The sequence below is a fragment of the Pezoporus occidentalis genome, unplaced genomic scaffold, assembly GCF_034315485.1.
Source record: "Pezoporus occidentalis ecotype Australia unplaced genomic scaffold, CSIRO_AGI_Poc_V1 ctg266, whole genome shotgun sequence".
Classification (NCBI taxonomy): domain Eukaryota; kingdom Metazoa; phylum Chordata; class Aves; order Psittaciformes; family Psittacidae; genus Pezoporus; species Pezoporus occidentalis.
Genome location: NW_026914567.1, coordinates 288081 through 302820, shown reverse-complemented (window position 1 = coordinate 302820; position 14740 = coordinate 288081). Strand labels below are relative to the sequence as shown.

At 53.2% G+C, this 14740-nt stretch overlaps 2 protein-coding genes across 4 annotated transcripts in view; both read left to right on the top strand.

The window, feature by feature from the left end:
* Positions 1-3480, top strand: part of RNF213 (ring finger protein 213) — a 46618-nt gene extending 43138 nt beyond the window's left edge. Inside the window, exons 59-66 of the mRNA XM_062624407.1 lie at positions 65-148; positions 516-696; positions 813-1014; positions 1154-1231; positions 1512-1709; positions 2460-2549; positions 2661-2839; positions 3264-3480. Coding sequence (XP_062480391.1) covers positions 65-148; positions 516-696; positions 813-1014; positions 1154-1231; positions 1512-1709; positions 2460-2549; positions 2661-2839; positions 3264-3417 — 1166 coding nt within the window. The 3' untranslated portion in view covers positions 3418-3480. The remainder of the gene's footprint in view (positions 1-64; positions 149-515; positions 697-812; positions 1015-1153; positions 1232-1511; positions 1710-2459; positions 2550-2660; positions 2840-3263) is intronic.
* Positions 3481-3853: 373 nt separating this feature from the next.
* On the top strand, positions 3854-13483 carry ENDOV (endonuclease V). 3 transcript variants are annotated; one of them, XM_062624364.1, is made up of 9 exons: positions 3854-3926; positions 4336-4507; positions 5551-5685; positions 5808-5847; positions 5950-6062; positions 6158-6226; positions 6817-6945; positions 12065-12141; positions 13206-13483. In XM_062624364.1, exons 1-9 carry the CDS (start codon positions 3883-3885, stop codon positions 13231-13233), a joined length of 807 nt encoding a protein of 268 aa, XP_062480348.1. In that variant the 5' UTR covers positions 3854-3882; the 3' UTR covers positions 13234-13483. The 3 variants fall into 3 exon arrangements, with proteins under 3 accessions (XP_062480348.1, XP_062480347.1, XP_062480346.1); XM_062624363.1 differs by having other exon boundaries at positions 13203-13483; XM_062624362.1 differs by having other exon boundaries at positions 12065-12230.
* The last annotated feature ends 1257 nt before the right edge of the window (positions 13484-14740 follow it).

The window sequence follows — 14740 nt, the reverse complement described above, 5'->3', positions numbered from 1 at the left end:
CATGCAGATGGTTTGTGGTAACTCCTTCAGTTGGACTTAAGCACATCTTTCTGTTACTCCTCAGATGTGATGAGAGAACTGTTACAGAGGAGAGTGAATGTGTTTCTGTCTGTCTGGAACAAGCTGAGAAGCTCACTGGACACCAATGGTGAGTCCTCTTCTTTCCCAGCATTGTTTTGAGGGCGATAGGAACAAGGGCTTCCCAGCTGTTTAACAGTGCTCCTCTGCTCTTCACCAGTTCAAGTTCCTTCTATCAAAGATGTTGAGACATATGCTCAGAACTGACCCTGCCCATTAAAGGTTTGGGAAGATCTGGGTGCAGAGGGAAGAATTTGTTTCCCTTCTGTGAAAGTCTCGCCTGAACTTGTTCCCTTTCGTGCTTATCTATAAGGGAAAGAGCACTGCTCTGCTCAAGTTCTGTACTTTCTCCTGACATGGGTCAGCTCAGGAGAGGCTTGCTCATCGTGGGCTGGCTCTGGGTCACCTCAAGCAGTCTTCTCTGCCTTTTATTTCAGGGGAAATTAAGCTTCCTGAAGGCTACTGTAAGGCTGACCTGACCCTGGACAGCAAGTTTGAGGTCCTTCTGCCACGTCGACGGGGACTGGGGCTCTGCTCCACAGCGTTAACCAGTTACCTCATTAGTCTGCACAATGACTTCATCTACTCGGTGAACAAGCACATCAAGCAAGATGATAGGTATGTTGCTAGGCATTTTGGGGGGGCTCTGTTGTATTACCTGCTACAGCACAACCAGCTTTTCCTGCTTCATAAAGGCTTCTTGCTCTAAATGGAGACTGTTTTCTCTTCTGCAGGTACTTGATCAGTCCTTCAGAAGTGGCTGACCTGCACTTGATCAGTTATGAGGCTGAGAAAGACCTGATTCCTCTGATCCTGTCCAACTGCCAGTACAGCATGGAGAAGGGAGGGGAGACGTTGCAGGACTTTGACTTGGAGAAGATCCAGCAGCAAGTCATCAGCAAATTCCTGCAGGGGAAACCACTCATCACCCTAACGGTAGGACAAGGCAGCTTAGCTATGCTTCCTGCAGACAACTTCTCAGCTGCTGCTGGAGCCCTGCAGTGTTTGCTGCAGCTGGGCATGCGCTGTAATGGGACAAGCAAAGCTTTACAGCTGTGGGTTTCTCTCCTGACAGGGAATACCCACCCTGGTGTACAGACATGATCGGAATTACGAACAGCTCTTCAATGATGTCAGGAATAAGGTGGATCAGGTGGGTTTCTGCACTGGAGGAAACGGGGCAAGCACATGATCCCTGATGTCCCAAGAAATGTCAGGTTTGTCCTCTGAAGGCTGGTCCACTAATCGCTCACCATGCCTTGAACGGGTGCCCTCTGTCAGTCAGGATTTAAGAAAGAAAGGGATACACTTAAGCACTGTCAGTTTCCTAAATCAGGGCCTCTGCCATCTTCCATGGCTTTAGCAACTTGAGCAGCAAATAAGGATTGCCTCCAAACTAATGCTGGCAACTGCTTTGACTTCATGGTTTTCAGAGTGCTCTCCCCAGTTCTGTGATGAACATGATCAGTGGGGAACTACAGTCTTACAGTGATGTCTGTGATGCTCTGTCTGTCACTGAAATTACCCTGGGATTCCTGGCCATGGCTGGAGAGTATCCAGAAATGCTTTTGACAGACTACATCGAGAAAGTTCTGCACATGGGTGACCAGACAAACCCTCACGTACTGCAGGTGAGTCCTGAGAGCAAAGCTCTTATTATTATGGGATAAAATCCAGCCAGTCTGATCTCCAAGCCCAGCACAAGTTCAGCTTGAAAAGGTGATAGAATTCCCTCTCCACTGTATTCAACATCAGGGAGGAAACAATTTTCACTTCCCCTGCAACCAGTGGGAGCATCTAATAGTTTGTGGTGCTCAGCAGGTTCTTGCAGAACCCTACAGAAGGGTCAGGTGCAGGATGTGCAGAAGGTCAGACTTCTCTGCAGATCCAAGTTCTTCTGTCAGCACCAGGAAGGAGAATTCTCAATTGAGTGTCAGCATAATTAGTTGCAGTGCTAAAACTGAGAAAAGGGAGAACTCTCAATTATGAGTCAGCTTTCAGTGACACTGGTTTGCTGCTGCTGAGCAGGATTGAAAATATCCCTTTACCTCTCAGAAGTGGTGACAGGGCAAGGTTTTATCCACTAATGATGTGTGAAGAGGCCCTTGACTGATAAGGGCCAAAGGCACCATGTTATAACAAGTACTTGTGACAGGGCCCAATCACTTTCCCACTCCCTTTCATGATGCCAGAAAGATGGCTTATTGAAGGCAAAATGGGGAAGAGGGAGAGAAGCCTATTGCAGACCTGGGTGAAAAGGGCTCAGTGAACTCCCTCCCTCTGCCTTGTGCTCGGCTGCATGGGCATGGCAGGATGTGGCCAGGTTCCTAAATACATCCTTTACACCCAGGGTCACTCCATAGATGTGTTTTCTCTTTCAGGCCCTCAGACAATGCCACCTAAAGCACAACATAGCCCTGTGGCGGCTTCTCTCTACCCGCAAATCTGAGCAGCTTCTGCGCCTCAAAAGGGTAAGGTACCCTCATAACGTTAACTGTCTCACCAGCTTTTCCCTCTCCTCCAACAGAAGTTGCTCACATGTGTGTGTTCAGTTTGGTTTTATTCCCTAACTGCATTTTTAGGACCCTTTTGTGGACATCAATGCTGTCTACAAAGCCGAGCTCACTCCAGAGGCCTCCAAGCTCCTCACCACCTTCCTTGTAAACTCAAGGCTGGAAACCTTCCTGCAGGAACTCCATGAAATGATAGTCTTGCAGCTGAGACACATCCACGCTGTGGATGAATTCAGACCCAACTGGAGGTAAGAGCTGTGTAGCCCAAACACACCACAGTTGCTAACTTAGGCTGCTCTGGCTCTGAAAATGCACGTGATGGAAATGGTTCCCTTGGCAAATGACTGCCCTGCCTGACACCAACATTAAGAGCATTCAGCTCTGAGCCATACTGCCTGTGTCTGGTATGCATAACTCTTCCTTATTTTACACAAGGTGTTTTGGGAGCGCTGCTGGAATACACCAGGAGCTGCTGTTCATGGGCACCAGACACAAGCCCTTCTGCAGTCACCTGGATGAACGCACCCAGCTTGGTTGTGACCTGCAGCCTCCCGTTGCTGGGTTCTCTGGCAGGCTGTTAAAACAACTGTGCTCAGGAACACGCTACTGCCATGTGGCACTTGCAGTTTTCTATACACCGTTTATTAACACTACTTCTGCTCTGTTTTCCAGCCTGAAGGAATCGCTCCTGCCTTATCTTGATGCAAAACGCTCCGAGTTAGCCACAGAGCTGGAGGAGCTCTTCCCGGACGAGATTTTTCTCTCTCAGGTTACCGCTACCTGGAAAGCGGCTGCTGTCTTCAAACGGGAGCGCAGGGAGCGCTAGGCCGGGCAGCAGCACGGGCTCGGACCGACGGGCCCAGGCAGTGCCACTGCCGCACACACACGGTGCTGGCGCCCTCCCGTGCCTGCGCTCCGGGGCTTTGGGCTTCGGCTTCTTTGCTAACTTCTGCACCCCTGGGCTGGGGCAGAGAGCGGGGGGGGGCTGCAGGAACACGAAGGCCGCACCTGCGAATGGAACCTTCTTGAGGCATCCCCCCTGGCCTGCTGCAGGTGAGGGACTCCCGCAGAGCGCCCTTCCCCGGCGATGGGGCTCAGTTTTGCACTCTCCTTTCCCCTGTCCCCTCGCTCTCGTGCGGCTGCACCGGCACCACGGGCCCAGCCCGCCTGAACCCCGCCGGGCCCCGGCGCTGTTTCCCAATAAAGCGCCTTCTCTCTCCCGCGGCTCCTCCCGTTCTTCCCGGCCGCGCTCCGGTGACGCGGGCGGTGACGCGGGCTTCCGGTGTGCGCCATGGCGGCGGCGCCACCGCCCGCTGCGCTCCGCCGTTGGGAACGGTAACGGCAACGGCGCGGCCTGCGCATGCGCGGGGGGTGGAACGGGACGGGGGGGGTGGTGGCCATGGCAACCGTGCGCCACTGCGTTCCGCGGCGGGGCCCTGTCCGCGGTACCGGGCTGGGGTCCCCTTCCCCGGCCAGGCCCAGGATGCCTTCACCCCTGCCCCGCTCAGCCCTGCCTCTCATGAGGGGTGTTGCCGTGGGCAGCTCCTCCCTTGAGGAGAAAGCGCAGGGCCTCCGCTGTCCCCACAGACCCTGCGGCCCCTTGAGCTCTGCCTCAGAGCTGGGGCCTGGGGGCTCCCCCTGCGTCTGCCGGCCTTGGGGCACAGCCTTGGAGCCGGCTGGGCAGGGCCGGGCCGGGAGCCGGGGGAGAGGCACCCGGTCACGGCGGCTGGGTGCTGGTTCTCAGGGAGCAGGCCCGGTTAAGAGCCAGCGTGGTCGAGGAGGACACGGAGCAGTGGCAGAAAGAGTCCAGCTTCCCGGGGCTGGAGCGGGTGGGAGGCGTGGACTTGTCTTACATCAAAGGAGATGAGAGCAGCGCCTGCGCTTCCCTGGTCGTGCTCAGCTACCCGGCTCTTGAGGTAACCCTGGCTCCGAAGGCTTGTGTCCGGGTGTGGAACAGCGGGAGGGCGGTTATAGCAAACCTACACAAAGGCCATCACCTGCTGAAGGTCCCTTCCAGCCCAGAGCTCTCTGTGCTGCTGGGTAAGCTTGGCAGGGTGGGGTGTGAGCTGCTCCTGACTGCACGAGGGTTGTAGGAACGTACAAGGTGGGGAGAGAGCTTTAGCGTGCGCTCAGGTTAGCTATTGCTTGGCTTAGTGACCTCATGAGATGGGCTCCATGGTCAGCACAGAAGACTTTAACTGATTTAAGTGTGTGCTGGAAAGAATCGGCCTCAGCCACTACTCAGAAGGAGATGAAAAGGACCATTGTTACTCAGTGCTGATCAAGAGAGGGAATTAAAGCATGTGTAGCACTCAAACTGCAGCTGTCTTGGTTCTGAGTTCTTGCTGGGAATCAGCTAATATGGGATATAACATTTCAAAACCTCCATCAGTCACACCACCCCACAGTCATTTTACTTGAATTAATAAAGATTTTTGGTTTCTTTCCCAGCTTTCAATATGATATAAAAGTTATCTTTAACTATAAAACCTCTAACAAGCAGAGAAATAAAGTTTGATGCTGGCCACTGGGATGTTTATGAACTGAAGTTCAAATCCTGCCTTGCTTCTTGCCTTGCCCTGCACACTTGTGAGTGTTGTCTGGGCTGACAGGGATGCTTTGGGCTTGCCCTGCATGGAGCCAGACACCCTTTGATGATGCTCTGAGCGGGTGAACTTTGAGCTCCCCCCTCTGTCAGTTTAAAGAGCTGCCCTAATGTTTTCCCAAGGACTCTGCTCTCAAGCAGGGTACGGTGATGTCCAGCCCTCCTCTCAGCGATTATTGTCCACCCCTTCTGTCACTGAGAGGCTGACACAACCCAATGGCCTCAGCGCTGCGGGAGAGAGTCAGAAGCTGTGTATTTTAAAACAGATGGGATGTAAACCAGAGGAGAGGCCTCTGAAGCAGCCAGGAACAGACCACAAAGTCCTGGTGGTCACTGGCTCTGCTCTGCTCCCAGGTGCTGTATGAGGATTGCCGGATGGTGGCTGTGAGTGCCCCGTACGTGGCAGGATTCTTGGCCTTCCGGGAGGTCCCTTTCCTGGTGGAAGCTGTTCAGAGGCTTCAGCAGGAGGAGCCCAAGCTCAAGCCTCAGGTGTGGCACATTTCTCTGTCCTGAGCTGGGATGAAGAGAGTCTTCTTCCTCACAGGACCAGTTTGCTTGGCAGAGTGGTGCTCAGTGCATAGGAAATAACATTTTTGTTCTGGCCTTTTCAGGTACTTCTTGTAGATGGGAATGGCCTGCTCCATCCCAGAGGTAGGACTTCACTGGAGAGCCCCACTCTGCAGGGTCCCTGTGCTGCTGCTTGAGATTCCAGTTCTCTGGCATCCTGCGGTTACAGTGACTCGTTGTTGGCAGGGTTTGGTGTGGCTTGTCACCTCGGAGTCCTGACAGATCTACCATGCATTGGAGTGGCCAAGAACCTCCTGCAGGTGGATGGCTTAGCCAAGGATGAGCTGCACAGAGAGCAGGTGAGGCCAGGCTGGGAATTTATTTCCCCAAAGAACTGGGACAGCAGCATACAAGCACTTCCTGACCAGCTGAGTTTGTGTGTGTTCATCCCTAGATCCGTTCCCTGCAGAGGGAAGGAGATACATTCCCGCTGACAGGCGCTTCGGGGAGGCTGCTGGGCATGGTAAGCAGTGTGGAATTTCCTATTTGCTTGGCCATCAAGTCTTCCAGCTTTGTGTAGCTGGGAGCACAGGAGGGTGTTGTCTCTACAGTGGCACTGTCTCAGTGTGAACAGGTTACTGCCACCCCTGCTTCCCTCTTTCTGCGAGCTCAGCTGCTTGCGGAGTTAACAGTTGGGACGATGGATGTATTCACATCCATGGCTGCAGTGTCTGAGGTGCCATGCTCCAGCACCCCTGTTCATGAACTGCGGTCAGGGAGAGGTGCCAGTTCTCACCAAGGTGCAGTATGGGAGTATCTGCCTCAGGAGAGCTCTGTGCAGGAAACAGGCAGATGTAAGAAACTGCCTGTGTCTGGTGGGATTTCAGCACAGTTTGCATTAGCAGCTCTGTTCCCAGAGCAGCGTGAGGCATCTGGGAAAGGGCTACAGCAGGCCAAAAGGGCTAACAGAAGAGGTTCAAGAAAGCTGGGAGTTGCCTTCAGAAGGTGGGATGGTGGCTCTGTATTTGGCACCTGGCTTGTAATTCAACTGCCACTCTCGCTGTTAAAATAAGCTGCTTAAGTATTTGATCTTTCTTGTTTCTGGATGCACAGGTCCTGCGTAGCTGCAGCAACAGCTCTAGGCCGCTTTACGTCTCGGTGGGGCACAGGGTGTGCCTGGGGACAGCTGTGCGCCTGGTCCAGTCCTGCTGCCGGTACCGCATCCCGGAGCCCATCCGCCAGGTACGGGAGCAGGGAGCTGAGGAGCAGCCTGGAGCAGAAGAGCGAGCGGTGGAGGGGCTGTGGGTGCCGAGCCTGTCACGATGTTTAAGGGCCTCTGCAGCTGGCACCCTCTGTTCTAACCTGTTCTCCCAGACTGCTGTGGTGACGCAGTGCCCCCAAGCACATCCAGCCCTTACTGCAGACCCAGCCTGACTGATCTCTTGGTTCCTTTCTGCAGGCAACTGCTGTGATGCTGATGTTAATACACATGCTGGAAATGCAGTTTTCCTGGGCACTCTGAGCCTAGCACAGACTGTGGGGTTGCTTCTCTGGGCTTTTCCCTGCTACTACACTCCACAAGGAACTGGAGGCTCTGGGGCAGCAGCCAGCCTGTAGGTGACAGCACTGGATCACCATCAGTGAGCCACAGCTATCACCAAGACTCAGCTTCAGACTAATTAAATCACAGCAGGGTTTGAGGAAAGGATCTGTGGAAGTGTAAAGCCTCTGGGACTTCAGCCTGGCGAGTGCTTCCCTTCTTGCAGGGTCACCCCGCTGTTAGTGGCTCAGGCAGGCCAGAGCAGGGCCTGTTGGAATGTCTGTGGTGGTGCTGTTGCCCTGGAACACACTGTTCACGTTGCTGCAGCACCACACTTGTCAGGTGTGTGGCCACCTTTGCTCTCCAGCTCCTCAGAGCCATGCTAAGGTGATGCTGCTGAGGCTGTTGTGCAGTCTGCACACAGGAGCTTCTCGTTGGTGCTGCAGAACATGTTTTCTTAAAACAGAGCCTTGAGTCTGTAGTTATAAACCAGACACAAATCTAACACCTCAGAGCAAAACAAACCTTGAAGTGTCCATACCAGAACGGGGGTTTCTAATCCCATAAACCACTACCTGCCAGACGGGAGTAGGCTGAGAGATTTTCTTATGTAATCTCCTCCAGCAAGGGACAGATGCCTCTGCAGAGCTCTGAGCCAGCTCTGAGCCAGCTCTGCAAAGCGGCATGCTCAGAGGGAAGGGGAAAGGCATTCCCTTTGGAAACAAAAAGGTGTCTTGAAGCTTTTCATCACCCTCATTTCATTTCCAGCTATCTAGGATTTGTCTGTGTTCTGAGACTCTCCCAGTCCTCTAGCTGCAATCTTGATTTGGAGTGATGGAATGAATTGTCACTTTCCTTGCAGAGATTAAAAATCCAGAAGGGAGTGTGTTTACTGTAGAGGTAGAGGGATGGCAGGAGAAAAGGGCACTTAAAATGGGACTTCTCCCTGTTGCAGTTCCTCTGTGTGGTAACTCACAGATCTTGACACAGAGCAGTGCTGGAAGCCTCAGCTCTGGAGCACCTCAAGGTGGAGTTAGGAAGTGGATGGCTGTGGGGGATCCTGCCTTGGCCTTTTGCTGTGGTGTGTCCCCAGCACAAGCTTGCAGACCTGATGGGTGATGGGGCTTATGGCTTTCTCACTCGTGAAAGACTTCTGAATCAGCAGCTCTTAGTTTGTAAGTTCTGGTAGTCTTGGAAGTATGTTCTTAACAGAGCTGTGCTGCCCATACCTTCTTGAGGCTGGGCTTATAGCTTGTATGCTGCAGCACATGTAGTGCTAGGAAGCTCTTGTGGGAGCTCAGACCTTCTGCTTTCCTAGAGGTATGGCTGACCCATCTGTTCAGGGTGTATTGTGCATGCAACAGCCTCCAGGCAGTGATCAGAAGTGGTTTGATTTGCATTCAGCCCACACTGTGGCCATGCTGCCAAAGGTGAGAGAAGTGATCTCTCCGAGAAAGCAGTCGGTATTTACCTCCCACTTAGTCCTTACTCCATGTGGAAGTACCAGGCCAATCTGGGAGAATTTTGCTTGCATGGGGGTGATCTCTTGTGAGATGTTGAGGTTCTTCTGTAGAGAGTTGGTTATATGGAGACAGCCAGACAGGGACTGAGGTAGGCAGGAGCTGTCATCCCAGGACAATAAGCAAAGCACTCAAACTGAGTGGCAATGGAGCCATACCGAGCCCTCCAGAGAGCAACTGCCCTTGCCTGCTTCTCGCAGAGGTCAGAGGGCCTCTCCAGTGCTTACCCACGCTCCCGGCCTGCTCAGAGCCAGGATCACTACACACAGCAGGGCAACAGCAGCTTTTAACACTCTCCAGCTGAGAGGATTGCACTGGGTCTGACTCTGGCTCTCCCTGCTCCAGGTTCCTGGCTGGCTGCACACCAGCCTCCAGCTCACTTGATGATCCTTTTAGCTCCAGCTGGCACCTTGCCTCTACTGGCTCAGAATGGGGCTGGTGGGACAGCCTGGTTGCTCCAGCCCACCAGGGAGGGCAGGAGCCTGCCTGGAGCTGTGGGTATGGCACTTCATGTGAAATATCAAACACATGCCCTTAGGAGAACCAAGGAATGAGCCATCATTCCTCTTTGCATGAAGAACTCCTGCTGCCCAGCAGGGAAATCAGTAGCTGATGCCCTGAAACTCCAACTCTCTTCAGTTGTACCCCCACCCAGCTTGCTGTGTGCACAGGGATCACCGCTGCCCCTCACAAAACAGGCAAAGCAACAGTTCCAGACCCTAATGCTAGGACTAGTTCCCTCTGAAAATAGAAACAGCCTGTGAGGATTATTTCTGGACTGTTATCCATCTTATTGATGAGCCTCCTGGTTAATCGCTGGGTTAAGCTGTGCCTCAGTGCTGTGTTAGGAGTGAGGACTGGCCAGTAACTTGCTACCTAATCAGGCACTGGCTTATGTGACCAGCACAACGTGGTAGGGTTTTCTTCCCTAGAAAAATGGTTTGTAGATGTGACTCTTGCTACCTTGGTCTCCCAGTAGGGGCTTTATTGAACAGCCTCCTTCCCTGTTATAAAATACATCACGTAATCTCTTATCCTGAAGAGTGATCAAAGTTATTTGTCAGTTCAGTTATGAAACTGTCCAATTATAGAGAGAAGGGAAAAAAAAAATCTCCCAAACAAACCATCCCTTATGTAACTGTGTTTCATTCTCAGGCTTGCAGATGGTTAAGCAGTGGTGGATGAGTGTTTCCAGCCCTGAGCCCACAGAGCCTCCACTCCAGAGGCCTGATGGAGCCATGCTGGGTGCTTCTGGAGGGGGGGAAAAGCTCTTCAGAAGTAGCATAGGGGTGGGAGTAGCAAATGCTTCACTGCCACTGGGGGATGCATTAACCCCCTTTATTAGCATGATCATGGTGTGCTCTGAAGCTTTCCCAGCTGGAAAGGTCACATACTGCTTTTTAAGTGGAGAGAGACACTCTGCCTCTGAGGAGGGGTACAGCAGCGGTTCTAAATGCCGCAGAGCAGCAGTGGTTTTGAGAAAGGAAGTTTCTAAAAAAGACAGAAACCTTTGAGGGAATGTAAAAATCACCTGCCAATTCCCAAAGTCCTCCAGAGCCCAGGATCCACGTGCTCGTGAGCATCTTGGAGTGCTCTGCTAGCATGGTGCAGCACTGGAAAGCTGCACGGTAACACTTCTGGGACTAAGAACATGCTGTAAATCTCCAGCAGCACTTTCTTCCAGCTCTTGGGATTTCTGTTGGTGCTGTCTTTGCCCCACTCTGCCTTGCTGCTGAGACACAGAGTGCTAAGACACAGCCATCTCGTTTTCCTGGTGAGCTCAGGAGTCACAGGAGAGCATGTTGGAAGAGGAAGGGAGGAGCTGGACCCGTGTAAGGATGGTTTTGATGAGGTTTGGTGATGGCTCCAAGCTCAGTTTCAACAGGGAGGGCAGTAAACATCAATTTGGTAGGGTCTCAACATTATTCCTTTTGATTCTGGTACGGGAAAACAGAGCCCAGAGCACAGTTATGGCCTGCATGTAAACTGCTCCCGTCGTCTTCCTTGGCAGCTTTGCCTTTGGACTCCTAAGTACGACAGTGTGAAAGGTGTGTCAGTCTCTTGCCTTGCAGCTGCTGCCAGGGATGTGCTTGTGTCTTGTCTCTGTTGGTTTCCAGTGGGTGTTTTACCTGCTTTAGCTGCACAATCCCCATGCAGTGCCAGCCCCTCGAGCGCACAGGCAGGGTGAGCCAAGCTTTGCCTAGGAACAGGAGATGCAGCAGACGAGTGGTGAGCTTCCTCCATCTGTTGCTGCACAGCACAACTGCTGGAACAGAGGAAGGAAAGGATGAGTACATGAATGGGCGATGCCAGCTTCTCTCTGTTCATCCCATGTCCTCTTGAGAACTCACCTTCTGGACTGCTGTGCGCCCAAGTGATCAGGGCATGTGATCCCTTGATGGAGTGAGGGTGGTAGGGCAGCTTCTGTGCGTTCAGTGGGAGAGCTGGTTTACTTTCTGGAATGTCTCCTCTTGAGGGAAGGAAGACTTACCCTGCCCTCAAGTCTCTAACAAGTCCGTTCCGTCTCTCATCAGACATTGATGAGCTGTTGCTGGGGAAGGCCTGTGAAGGAACTTTGCTGCTCATTATGTTTCCCTGCATTGCACTTGGAGGTGCTTACGTGTGGAAGGGGTCATTTGGGTCAGTTCAAAGGATGAAAGCACTGGACCAGTCTCAGACTCCCAGGTCTCCTCCAGTCTGGCTCTGCTGCCAGGGTTCATCAGAGAGGGCAGCAGTTCAGGTACAGCATGAAGGCTCGCTGCGTTGCAGTGTGTGCTGGAAGCCTGTGCTAGCTCATCCTCTGGGTCCCAGAGGGACCCTTGGGTGAGGCTGATGGCACTCAGCAGCAGCTGATTTGCTGGAGAAGTCCAGGCTGGGTCCTGCTTTGGCTGTTCCTCCTGCTGTGATTGGGGTGGGTCACGGTGGAGCAGACCTTAGACAGCTGCTGGTGGCAACTGTCTGAGCCTGATGTCTCACCCACCCTGGGACTCCGGCGAGGAGTAAAGGAGCAGACAGCAAGGGTTCAGCAGATGTCATTTCTGCTTCTGAAATGGACCGTAACTGCAGTATGGCTTTTGGTCCAGCACGCTCTGTTTCTTCATTTTAAGTCTCCATTCTCCCAAGCAGCTTGCACTGAGGCACAGAAACCAAACAAGGAAAGAAACATGCAGGTTCCTCTTCACACCGCAGTCATACAAGAGCTATTTGTGATGGGGTGTGCAGGGGCATTCTGAGATGGGAAAGGGGAGGCCCTGAGCAGGCTGATCAATCCATTTTCACTCCTTTTCCTCCTTAATTCCAGGCTGACATTAGATCGAGGGAGTACATTCGGAAGCAGCTGTGTTCACCGCTGGAGGTCGTGTCTTCTGGGGCGCTGAGGTGGGTGTGTGGGCAGCTGCCTCCCCAAAGGGATCTGCTCATGTAATGATCTTCAGTAATGGCATTAAAGGGACAGGCTGGGTAACAAGGTGAGCTCAAGTGACATCAGGACGTTTGCTGCCTCCACGGAGGGTGATTTCTGGTGATGGTTCCTCACACACCTCTCTGCTGGGTGCTGTGTCCCAGGCTGGGGAAGGTCGTTGGGGATTTGGTGCGTTTCCGGTGCCTGCAATAAGCACCAACGCCTACAGGTGTGACACGAGGGGACAGAAATACCCTGTGGGGAGCTGGCTTCTGCCCCCGGAGAGCAGGGGAGGGCCAGCCCCGGCCCCCCCCTTACATAACGTGGGCCAGTGGCTGCTCTGATTAGTGTATATCTGTAGCAAGTCCATTGAGGTGTATAGGAGCTCCTTTGTGTTGTGGCTACGCTGCCTCCTCAGCACCATTCACAAGAGCGCTGTTGGGTTCAGACCTACACCAGTACCAGGCACCAGAGAGCCCTCCCTCAAGAGCTGCTCGGGGATGAATGAAGCATGTCACGACCCAGAGCCTGCCGTGCTCTGGAGGTCCTGATGGACCAGGAGCAGTGAAGGTTGTGGTGGCAGTAGTGAGTGATTACTTACACTGACTGGGGCAGCTCTGACAGATTCCCTAGGACAGCCAGATGATGTAACTCATTGTGCTCTGCTCAGCTCCATTATTCTTTGGGTCATGCAGGCAGAGGTGAAAGAAGGGGCTTTCTCTGCTCTACTACTCATAGCAGTTGCACAGCATGGCCAGGCCATGGGGTAGCCCTGTGCAGAGCCAGGCTGGGCGTCCCCGGTTTGTGCTGGAGCTTTGTCTCTAACACCTTCCTGCCGTGGCAGGTGCCGCAGCTCACACAAAGGCTTAGGTGGTTTGGAGGTCTGTGCAACAGCAAAACTAAACTCATCCCATTTATGGCCGTGTGTCTCAAAACCTGTGAATGTGAGCCCCTTATTCACCAAGTGACTTAGTGATGGGGTCTTCTTGCTTTCTACTTTCTTTTCTGACCCTTCCTTGTCTTCCTTGTTTGTTGCTAGCAGAAAAAAGGAGGCTGGGCTGGATGATTAGGATGATGCCAGAAGAAAATGCAGGACTGCTCTTCACTGGATCCTCTCCTCCACCAAGACTGTGGGTCTGTCAAATGCCATCCCAGGGGAGAGCAGTGCAAGGCCATGTCAGTCAGGACATGGTGCATGGTTCAATGGGGCAGGCACCAGCTTCTGTTGAAGGATAATGTTTAGAATATATTTCTCAGGGTTTATTTTTAAGCATTGTAAAAATATTTGTGTAAGTAAATACCCTTGTAAGTTTGCAACAACTGGCTTGAGTACTGGGGAAATGCCAGGAGGTGACTTACAAAGAGATGCTGAGGCACTTAACAGAGTTCTAAACCAACTCCAGCGCTGGCCTTTGGCACCCACCACCCCTCTGTGGTACAGACACTTCCCTTCTCATCATTCTGGAGCAGCTTCCACCCCTGTGCTCACGTTATTCCCTCTGCACGTCTCTGGGGAACAGAAGCTCCGGCTGGTCCCGACAGACGGGCCGAGGACGTCGGCTTTGAGGTGGGCGAGTGACTCATGCAGAGAAACGGAGCCAAGAGGCTGCTGGGGAGAGCTGTGAGGTCTGAGCTCTGGTACAGGAGAGCTCCTGTCCCTGGTGCCAGTGCCTCCCGCGTGCCCTGTGCCACACAGCGGCCACCACGCTCGGTGGCTGTGTCTGGGTGATGTCTGTGCTGGGGACACGGTGCTCCAGTGGTGGTAGGGATGTGCTCTGCACTGCACGGCTCAGCTGGAGGGGCACTGTGGTACCCGGTGTTGCTGTCACCCTCTGCAGGGCTGAGGCAGAGCACTTGGTGCAGACCAGCTCTTCCTGAAGAAACAGCATCTCAGGAGAGAGGAGAATTTCCCACCAAGGAGGATGGGGAGGAGGGTCCTTCCCATACACCAATCAGTCAGCGCAGGCAGTCCCAGGCCGGAGGTTCTGCAGTTGGAGTGGACCAGGAGCACTCGTGTGTGGTTTTCACTGCCCAGCATACACCAGCACCCACCAGTTAAGCCATTTGTGAAGCTTTGCTGTAGCAGCAGAGCACTGAGCAAACAGCTTCTATCCCTGAATCAATGCAATGAGGCTCCTCCAGTCTGCACAGCTCAAGTGTACCTGCTTGGGGTTCCTGGTTCTCTTTGGCAGGGTGTTCCTGACTGGTCCTGAAGAACAGCAGGAGCAGAGACAGGAGCCAAAACTCTGGCATGTTGATGTAAAAAGCCACAGCTGTGTAAGATTCCAGGCTGAGGAGCAAGAGAGCAGTTTTCCCAGGACAGGAGGGGAGTGCTGGGGGTCAGGGCTCCTGGGGCTGGTTTAGATGCTGCCAAGTGCTTCACTTTGCATAAATTTCTCTTGCAGCTTCTGTTGCTCTTCTCTCACTGCTCGGTCTCGGTGCTGTGGTGGGTGTGAGGACTTCGGCCCCTTTCATGTGCCTGTGCAGCGTCTGCTCAGCCAGAGCCTCAGCTGGTTCCTCCTTCAGTGCTACACCCCGGAATGCAGGTGGCACAGAGGGAGGAAGCACCGAGGAAGC

What these genes read in the sequence shown, in the direction of transcription:
- ENDOV (XM_062624362.1), top strand. Translation starts at nt 3,883, where the DNA reads ATGGCGGCGGCGCCACCGCCCGCTGCGCTCCGCCGTTGGGAACG. An exon ending in GCGCTCCGCCGTTGGGAACG is followed by an intron (nt 3,927 to 4,335) that starts GTAACGGCAACG and finishes GCTGGTTCTCAG; the next exon opens with GGAGCAGGCCCGGTTAAGAG. An exon ending in TCCCGGAGCCCATCCGCCAG is followed by an intron (nt 6,946 to 12,064) that starts GTACGGGAGCAG and finishes CCTTAATTCCAG; the next exon opens with GCTGACATTAGATCGAGGGA.